The sequence below is a fragment of the Terrapene carolina genome, unplaced genomic scaffold, assembly GCF_002925995.2.
Source record: "Terrapene carolina triunguis isolate 2854851 unplaced genomic scaffold, T_m_triunguis-2.0 Scaffold147, whole genome shotgun sequence".
Lineage (NCBI taxonomy): Eukaryota > Metazoa > Chordata > Testudines > Emydidae > Terrapene > Terrapene triunguis.
This window is the reverse complement of record NW_020664498.1, coordinates 500,115-510,667: the sequence shown is the minus strand read 5'-3', so window position 1 is coordinate 510,667 and position 10,553 is coordinate 500,115. Positions and strand designations below refer to the sequence as shown.

Genomic DNA, 10,553 nt, shown 5'->3' with positions numbered 1-10,553 from the left:
GGGGGCCTCTGCAGGGGTGACTTGTGGTAGGAGAACGGAGGGCCAAGTGCCCCTCCAGCAGGGTCAAGTGCCCTCCAGCAGCCGGCCCGGGCCAGAGCCTCTCCTCTTCCAGCCATGCTGCCTGGCGCAGTGTAGCGGCTGACTGGGAGAGCACCTGGCTGCGGCAGCAGCAGGCTGCCCCCAGCCCAGGCTCAGCTTCTGGGGACAGGAGCCAATTCTGAGAGGTCTGGGGGGGGCTCCAACTCGCTCAGCCGCTGTCCCAGAAGCCAAGCCCGGGCGGGAGGTAGCCAGGCACTCTCCCAGGCAGCTACTGTGTTGCACCAGGCAGCATCCGGGAACAGCTCTGGGGCCTGGCTTCCAGGAAGAGCAGCCGAACATGCCAGGGGGAGCTGGTACAGCGGGAGGACAGAGCCCACCCCCTGAGGTAATGTGGGATGGGGAGAGCGCAGAGACCCCAGGCTAGGGGTGGCGAGGAGTCACGTGGGGAGGACACATCCCCTTTAGCTGGCGCCCACTTTGTGTCCCTCCGAGTCACCTTTGGCCCCCTGCCACTGTGACTTCTGCAACCTCCGTGACAAAATCGTAGCCTTAGATATAGGCCATTAAACAACCAACTGAGGGCAGTGATATCTGGACTGAATTTTGCAAGCACAAAGTGAGATGCTCCATGTTCCCATACTAATTTCTTGAGCTATCAAGTGAGCCCATATCTCAAACCAGGCATTTAATAATAACAATGATACCACAAAATTGCCTTGGCACGAGTGCACTGGCTCACATAACAGGAAATGCCTTTTAGATCATTCACAGCAACAGAAACACATAGGGTGGATCCACTTTGTGAGAACAAGGTTGAAATATATTAGCCTTATTTGCCTCTTTCCCAATCCTTTATCTCTGCTTCTTAGGCGGAGGCTTGTAGGCTAGCAGGTGGGAGAGAGAAGCTATACCAAAGAGGAAGGTTTGGATGAACCATCGACGTTGAACAGAGCTGTCAGTGATGCCTTTGGTCCTGCAGTAAAACAAAGTTAGTTTTTATTTAACATACTATACACTCTCCATAAAAGTGAACTGTGAAATGGATCTAACACACCACTGATCATATTGATTGATGTTTACAGCTCAAAGCACCTTGATGTGAGGAATGTTTAGTAATGAGGCTCAACTTTTACACTCCATTTAACGCAGTCTGTACCACTAATGAAGACTTATTAACCACGATCACTAGACATGTTTTTGACATATTAACTCAAGTTATTGATGCTGTCAATGTTAACATTATGTACAGTCTATACATACTGAAGTGCAAAATAAGCATGGGGATGAGACATTTGGCATTACTAGTATAAAGTAATCATGAAGTCAAGTACAGTATGCTAAGCAAATCCCTACATGATAGTTTATTAATGTATTTTCATTATGGTAAGAGCTTTTCAGTTACAGTGGCAGCCTGGAGAATAGACAGCAAGTTAGTTACACACAGACTTCCTTTTTTGCTATCTTATGAAGCAGGAATTTCAGGGGCAGTGATAAGTTAAAAATGTGAACAGATGAGACTTAGCAGCAATAACAGGGATCATGTTTCTTAAACAGTGAAACTTTTTTCATATGGAACAGCTGATTTGCATGTGGAAAGTTGATTCTGTGGAAACACTAGTCACTAAACAGACTAATGGCCTTCAGTGCTTTATGTAATGATTTCAGACTACTTTGTCAGCCCAGAAATGGGCTGCACAGTGATGGTTAGCAGTCCCAAGAACAGTACATCACAGTGTGGTGGGAGCAATACTAACCCAGATCCATTGAGATTACACTTGAGTAGTTTTCTCAACTGTCTTTGAATTAATACAGTTTGCAACTTTTGTACTGACTATACATTTCCAAGGTAAATTCAAACAAAATGAACATATGAGGCACATTTAACACTAATTTAACTTAACCTCTTGAATGTTCATTAAAAGATCTGTGACCTCAACAGGTGCAGGGTTGGCTAACTATTTTGGCATTTCTCCATAGTGCAGAAAGGAGGGAAAAAGATGCTACTGATGGCAGCACACCTGCTAGTTAGAGACAAGCCTCCAACCCTCTCCTTCCCTCGTCAGGTGCTATTGCTTTGGAAATCACAACTTTCACTGGTGAAACCATCAGAATAATGGCTTCTTCCCGTGCTGCAGCCATTTCCAACAGCATATGGCTAATAGTATCAAGAGATCTAGCATATGCTTTAAGTCACTGTAGACTAAGACTGGGAGTGCATTTAGATTAATTAAAAAACAATCCCCAAAAATGTAAAGCTCTAACTTTTTCCTGCCCTTCCTTTATATTGGGGAAAAGGTAAACAGATAATGCCACAAAAGCTCCTGACAAACTGGTCAGGAACTAAGTGAAAAGCTCATTATTGGAGGTATAAAAATAGCTGATGGGCTAGACTCCAGGTCTGATTGAACATGTGTAAGACAGGAAGCTTTAACTATACACACTGTCTCAACTTACTTGGTGCTCCCTCTACCAATTTCAACTAAAATATCCTAACCCTGTTTATACTGTTGGGCCCTGTCTACATGAGGAAGATGAGTAGATAGCAAATGTATCAGCTAATACATGTGAACATGTTTTTAGTACCTACTGTAAAGAAAGGCAGTGTTTAAAACACATTAGCTCTATACTCTTGTAGTCTAAACAGGGTTTTAGTGTTCCTGAGGTTTTTTTTTCTGCATTCATTGACAGTTTTTCAAATACTGCAACTTGCTTATGCAAGATTACGCTCTTGCAAAAAGTGTGTGTATATATAATCTAGGCAAACAAATACTTTCTACCCTCAATGAGATTTAACTGTTCAATTTCATTTCCTGTCTCCTTAGTAATGTCTACAAGTACTACTGGAAAGTGGATGTTAGTATCATTGGAATTATATTAACAGCAGCTGCCTGGACAGAGGATTATCAGAAACAAGGTGTTAAGTAAGCAGTCTTTATTTCTGCCTCTTCATAGTACTTCACATTTTAATAATGCTGTATAAACTTAAGTGCTTTCTGTAGGGTGCAAAACCTAGAAAGGGGTTGTCATACCTACTATGTCTGACATCAGGCATATGCTCTTGTAAATTTGTGCACAATCGTAGGTATTTTTAACAGAGAGAAGTCTGCCCTTTCTCCTTTTAAAACTGGGAAGTTATATAACTACAAATAGGCATCACTTCATACTCCCTTTTAATTAAATCAACTGAGGCCAACTTTTTTTTTCCAAATACAAATAATCTGAGGGCCATATTAAGCAATCGTTACATGGACAAAACAAAAGCACTATTTACTTTGAAGTTTTGTTTGTCTGAATAAGGAGTGCCAGATAGCCTGTGACAAGTGGAAGAAGAGCATGTGTAGGTTTCTAGAACACTGCATGAGACTGTCTTCCCTTTCCCAGTACGCATGAACCAAGATGTAAGCAAGGCTGCAACTTTGAGTTGGCAGAAGAGCTACATAATTTCTTTTCTTTCTTTTTTTTTTTAATCAGTTGAAAGTATTAAGTTTCAAAAGAACTGCTGATCAACATGGGGTTTAGAGTAAACATAAGAACAATTACTCTGACTGTAGAGCCTTCACAATCTTTTACTCCTGAGCCATATACATCTTTGTTTGAGTAGGGCTCAACTTCTGGACACTGACTGATGCAAACAGAATCCTTATATTCCAGAATTCCTTTATACACATTTTCTATTTCACAAAAACCCACTAGGTGGCAGCCCAGTCCTGCCTAGCCCCACACTCGCATTTTTCACAAGATGTATCAGCTCTATTGATTACAAAGATGCTGAGAAGTTATTTTATAGAATCACAGAAATGTAGGGCTGGAAGGTCCTCAAGTCCTGCCCCCTGTGCGGAGGCAGGACCAAGTAAACCTAGACCATCCCTGACAGGTGTCTGGTCAACCTGTTTTTAAAAATCTTCTATGATGGGGATTCCACAACCTGCCTTGAAAGCCTATTCCGGATCTTAACTATTCTTATGGTTAGAAAGTATTTCCTAATATCTAACCCAAGTCTCCCTTGTTGCAGATTAAGCCCATTACTGCTTGTTCTACGTTCAGTTGACAAGAAGAATAATTGATTACAGTCTTCTTTTTATAAGATTTGACTATCCGGTCTCTCTCCTCAGTCTTCTTTCCTCTAGAGCAGTGGTTCCCAAACTTGTTCCGCCGCTTGGCAGTCTGGGAGCCGCGATCGGTAAACAAACCGGCCCGGACTGCCAGGGGCTTTCCCTGCACAAGCGGCGGAACAAGTTTGAGAACCACTGCTCTAGATTAAACATGGACAGTTTTTTTAACCTTTCCTCATAGGTCAGAGTCTCTAAATCTCTTATCATCTTTGTTGCTCTCCTATGGATTCTCTCCAATTTGTCCACATCTTTCAAGTGTGGCACTCAGAATTGGACACAGTAGTCCAGCTGAGGCTTCACCAGTGCTGAGGAGAGTGGAACAATTACTAACCTTGTCTTGCATACAACAGTTCTGTTAAAACATCCCAGAGTACTAACTTTTTTTGCAACTGCATTACATTGTTGACTTGTTCAGTTTGTGATACCCTGTAAGCCCCAGGTCCTTTTTCAGCAGTACTGCCAGCCAGCAAGTTATTCCCCATTTTGTAGCTGTACATTTGAGGTTGGGTTTTGTTTTTTTTTCCCCTGTCCCCAAACCCCGTCCTAAGTGTGGTTGTCTTTAGTTAATTTTATCTTGTTGAATTCAGACCAATTCTCCAATTTGTCAAGGTCCTTTGAATCCAGGTGTTATCTGCAAATTTTATAAGCATACTCTTCACTCCATTGTCCAAGTCATTACTGAATAGTATTTAACCCAGGACAGATCCCTGCAGAATACCACTAGATACACCCTCCCAGTCTGACAGCAAACCATTGATTAGTTTTTAAGCATGGTATTTTTGACAGCTGTGCACCCATCTTAAAGTAATTTCATCCTGACCACATTTCCCTATGTGCTTATGAGGCTGGTGTGTGAGACTGTATCAAGAAGCCTTACTAAAATCAAGATTTGAAATCTACAGCTTCTCTCCCATACACTAGGCCAATAATCCTGTTTATCTTTGAGATCTGCTTAAAGAAAAGCCCCTCATTTGGTCTTAATATTTGAAGGTATGTGAAGGGACGTGCCCTCACTCTGGTGTAGGGGTGATCAACCAGCTCTTTTGGGCCTGTTTAGCACTAATGAAGCAAACCTGCAAGGCTTGTTCTTCCTGGAATGGAAGAAGCTTAAAAAGGAAAGGGACAGTGAACAGGAAGAAGGCTATTCCACTTCAGAGACTACTGCCAACAGATAGTGCAGTTTGTGACCATTGCCTTTTCAACTGACCTGACTGGCAGCAAAGCAGTAAATCCCTAGAGGGGCAGAAGGTAGGCCCCACTAAGGCGGTAATAGACTCTGATAGACCAAGCTCATAGAGCTGAATCCAGAAAGACAGACTGCCTGAGAGACAGGCCATCTTTGACTCTGTTTTCATCCAGATTCTCCTCTCTCATAAGGGAAAGAGTATAAATGATGGAAAGGGGGGGAGAGGCAGGGACAGGTGTCAAGGGCTCCCTTGACCACCCTCTTCCCCACTCCTCTCCCCTCCTCCCCCCCAAAAAAGTACCATAATTGTTTTTATTCCACCTACTGATATGACTCTCTTCTATGGCACTCTGCACTATAGTTAGATTTGGAAAGATTAATCGGTAAATGTCAGTAAACATCAATTTCAAACACACAGACCAATAAAAATACTTTTAATTAATAACTGAAATTTGCAGATAAGAAAAATGCTGCTTGAGAACTCAGTTTAAGGATATTTATTTACTTTATATATTTTGACAACTAGTGTTAAGGGTTATAAGGCTTTAACTTTTTGAATCTCAATGCCTCTCATTAAAAAATTGATACTTTTCAATTTCCCACAACTGAAAACTTAATTTGATAGAAATAATAAAAATGTTTAAAACTCACAGATTTACTCAGTTGTAAAAGTTTAAATCTAATAGAAAAAATGTTTAAACTGATAGACTTGGCAGAATTCAATTTTTTTTTTAAATGGCTAATTGAAATATCAGAGCACCACATGGGAGGATGAACTCTTCCTCCCAAATTCCCTCAGTAACAGTGCCTGAAGTTAGGTTCCTAAACCCATATTTACCTTTTTAGGCTTTTTTTTTTAAATCTTGTCCATAAAATCTAAGAGAGGAGAATTTAAAAAAACAACAACCCCACACAACTTACTTGCATAACTTGATACTGTACAATGCTTCAGCTATATGAATTGCCCAGGCAAGCCAAAACCTGGTAAGATAAGCACACACACTAGTTTTAATGTTGCTGAAAATTAGGACCACACTGTGACCATAATGCAAAAGATGGAAAGACGATATTTAAGAAACCGACAAGTTAGCTTTCTGCTTTTTCTAGAAGACAGAGAAATTTTGAGTCTAAGGGCATATTTGAAAGAAAGGCAGCGTCTCTCTTAACTGTACTCTGACTGGAACAAGCTATGAAGTTCAGGTACATTGCATCACCTAAAGCACCTGGTATTCATCCAAAACTTGTCATGGTATGTTTGTAAAATAGCAGATATTGGGCCAAATCCTGTAGTACAGTATCTGGCTCAACTTTCAGTGAAGTCAATACAAGCTTGCCTCACTACAGAATTTAGCCTTGTACTTATTAGAGGTGCAATCTAAGTACCAGAGAAGTCAAATGGTCAGCTTTTCATTGGATTTATAGTTACTAGAAGTTTTGTTAGCTTTAGTTTATAAACAGATGGTATAAAGAGATCAAATACATGCCTAATTTGGCATTTAAGAAAAGACTAGCTTTTCAAACGAGTCAAAAGCGGTCAGTCTTCAAAGTGGAGTAATGATGGGGCAATTTGAAGCTTTTAACAAAGCCCTTCTAAAAACAGGTCTCTGAAATCACTTTGATCTATATTAATATGCACTTGTAAATTGCCCTTCTGTTGTATATTGGTGCCCAGATACATGCTCTTCTGAACTTGCAGTATTTGTCCACCACCAATTTTAATGTATAGCCTTGTTCCAGTTAGGAGCTGTGGATACCAATCTTGCATCTGAAGCAACACACCAAGGCACACTGAGTAACTTTTATCTAGATACTAAGGCTACGTCTTCACTACCCGCCGATCCGGCGGGTAGCAATCGGTTTATCGGGGATCGACTTACCGCGTCTCGTGAAGACGCGGTAAAATCGATCCCTGATCGCTCTGCCGTCGACTCCGGAAATCCACCTCGACAAGAGGCGGCAGCGGAGTCGGTGGCAGCGGTCGGCTTTCCCCCGTCCTCACCGCCAGGTAAGCCGACCTAAAATACGCAACTTCAGCTACGGTATTCACGTAGCTGAAGTTGCGTATCTTAGGTTGGAACCCCGCTGTAGTGTAGACCTAGCCTAAGTGTTCCAAGTTCCTCTGGTGATTGGAAATCACAATGAGATTGAGTCCTGATTCAGTGCATGGTGAAAGGAACAAAAAGTGAAGCTGGAATGTCCTAAACAGTCTAAGGTCCTCTTTACACATAAGTCATGAGAGCTGGCTGCAATAAAGGCTTATCTAAATATAGTTCCTCAGAAAGAGCTCTTTCTATCTAGTTCTCCTGAATAACTCCACGTGTGGACACTTACTCTGGAATAAAAATGTGTCTACACATAGTTACTCAGGAACAGCCTGATTAAAAAAGCTCTTTCTGAAAAACTCCATATATAGACAGGCTTAAATGGCATAAAGCAATAAGTTACGTAACCCAAAAAAAACCCTTGGTCCACTCTACACTATAAATTGTAACACCTTTAACAGAGGTCCTTCAGTGTAAACTGAGACGCAGGGTATGTCTACACTACAGGATTAATCTGAATTTATATAATTTGAATTTTGGAAACAGATTGTATAAAGTCGAATGTATGCGGCCATACTAAGCACATTAATTCGGCGGTGTGCGTCCATGTAGCAGGGCTAGCGTCGATTTCCAGAGCGTTGCACTGTGGGTAACTATCCCATAGCTCCTGCAGTCTCCTCCGCCCATTGGAATTCTGGGTTGAGATCCCAATGCCTGATGGGGCCAAAAACATTGTCGCGGGTGGTTCTGGATACATCCTCCCCCCTCTCCAGGGAAGCAATGGCAGACAACCGTTTCGCGCCTTTTTCCTGGGTGAACAGTGCAGCCGCCATACCACGGCAAGCATGGAGCCCGCTCAGCTCAAGACAGCAGTCATGAACATTGTAAACACCTCGCGCGTTATCATGCAGTTTATGCTGAACCAGAACCTGCAAAACCAGGCGGCGAGGAGTAGGCTACAGCAGCGCGGCGGCGAGAGTGATATGGACATGGAATTCTATCAAACCACGGGCCCCGGGGGCTTTGGAGATCATGCTGTTAATGGGGCAGGTTATAGCCGTGGAACGCCGATTCTGGGCCCGGGAAACAAGCACAGACTGGTGGGACCGCATAGTGTTGCAGGTGTGGGACGATTCCCAGTGGCTGCGAAACTTTCGCATGCGTAAGGGCACTTTCATGGAACTTTGTGACTTGCTTTCCCCTGCCCTGAAGCGCCAGAATACCAAGATCAGAGCAGCCCTCACAGTTGAGAAACGAGTGGCGATAGCCCTGTGGAAGCTTGCAACGCCAGACAGCTACCGGTCAGTCGGGAATCAATTTGGAGTGGGCAAATCTACTGTGGGGGCTGCTGTGATGCAAGTAGCCAAAGCAATCACTGAGCTGCTGCTACGAAAGGTAGTGACTCTGGGAAATGTGCAGGTCATAGTGGATGACTTTGCTGCAATGGGATTCCCTAACTGTGGTGGGGCGATAGATGGAACCCATATCCCTATCTTGGCACCGGAGCACCAGGGTACCCAGTACATAAACCACAAGAGGTACTTTTCAATGGTGCTGCAAGCACTTGTGGATCACAAGGGACGTTTCACCAACATCAACGTGGGCTGGCCGGGAAGGGTTCATGATGCTCGCGTCTTCAGGAACACTACTCTGTTTAAACAGCTGCAGCAAGGGACTTACTTCCCGGACCAGAAAATAACCGTTGGGGATGTTGAAATGCCTATAGTTATCCTTGGGGAACCAGCCTACCCCTAAATGCCATGGCTCATGAAGCCATACACAGGCAGCCTGGACAGGAGTCAGGAGCTGTTCAACTACAGGCTGAGCAAGTGCAGAATGGTGGTAGAATATGCATTTGGCCGTTTAAAAGGTCGCTGGCGCTCGTTACTGACTCGGTCAGACTTCCGCCAACCCAATATTCCCATTGTTATTGCTGCTTGCTGTGTGCTCCACAATCTCTGTGAGAGTAAGGGGGAGACCTTTATGGCGGGGTGGGAGGCTGAGGCAAATCGCCTGGCTGCTGATTATGCACAGCCAGACACCAGGGCAATTAGAAGATCACACCAGGAAGCGCTGCGCATCAGAGAAGCTTTGAAAACCAGTTTCATAATTGGCCAGGCTACGGTGTGAAAGTTCTGTTTGTTGAAAACCCACCCCCTTGATTGACTCATTCCCTGTAAGCAAACCACCCTCCCCCCTTAAATCACAGCTTGCTTTTAAAGGAAAAAGTCACTATTGTTTAAAAATCATGTATTCTTTATTAATTGATTATAAACGTAGGGAGAGAACCGACAAGTAACCCGGAGGAGGACAGGAGGGAAGTAAAAGGCCACTGAAAAAATTCAATATAATGACAGCCTTTTGGTTGGGCTGTCCACGAGGGTGGAGTGGGAGGGTGCACGGAGCCTCTCCCTCCCCCCCCCCCCCCCCCCGCGTTCTTACACATCTGGGTGAGGAGGCTATGGAACACGGTGAGGGGGGAGGGAGGTTAGACAGCAGCTGCAGCGGCACTCTGTTATCCTGCTGCCGTTCCTGAAGCTCCACCAGACGCCGGAGCATGTCCGTTTGATCACGCAGCAGCCCCAGCCTGCCACCTCTCATCTTGAGCGTCCCTGATGACCTCCCGTTCACTGGCATCTTTCCTGTACTTAGATACCGTGTCCTTCCCCTCATTCAAATGAGCTCTTTCATTGTGGGTGCATTCCATTATTTCCGAGAACATCTCGTCTCGTGTTCTCTTTCTCCTCCGCCTTATCTGAGATAGCCTTTGGGATGGAGGAGGGAGGCTTGAAAAACTTGCAGCTGCTGGAGGGATGGAAAAAAGGAGAGAAGTTTTTAAAAAGATACATTTTACAGAACAATGCTTATACTCTTTCACGGTGAACAACACTATTCACACTACATAGCACATGTGATTTTAGTACAAGGTCACATTTTCCATCTTAATATTGAGTGCCTGTGGCTTTGGTGTTAGAGATCACAGACGCAGGTCTGGGCAACAGAATTCGGCTTGCAGGCGGCCATGGTAAGCCATTGTCTTTCGGCTTCTGCGCCCTCCTTTCCCACATACCAAGCAAAGCCCTTTGACTGCTGCGGTTTTCCTGTTAACCTTCAGCAGCAGAAAACAAACTAACCCCCCCCCCATCCAATTCTCTGGGATGATCGCTTTATCCC

At 43.9% G+C, this 10,553-nt stretch overlaps 1 protein-coding gene across 2 annotated transcripts in view; it reads right to left on the bottom strand.

Annotated features, from left to right (window-relative positions):
* Positions 1 to 634: 634 nt before the first annotated feature.
* The window catches only part of LOC112105526 (transmembrane protein 254), a 13,607-nt gene continuing 3,688 nt past the window's right edge, over positions 635 to 10,553 (bottom strand). Inside the window, exons 3-4 of one of the 2 annotated variants that reach the window (XM_024198363.3) lie at positions 6,259 to 6,318; positions 635 to 1,012 (exon numbers count right to left, since the gene is read on the bottom strand). In XM_024198363.3, coding sequence (XP_024054131.1) covers positions 892 to 1,012; positions 6,259 to 6,318 — 181 coding nt within the window. In that variant the 3' untranslated portion in view covers positions 635 to 891. The remainder of the gene's footprint in view (positions 1,013 to 6,258; positions 6,319 to 10,553) is intronic. The other variant, XM_024198364.3, reaches the window with a different exon arrangement.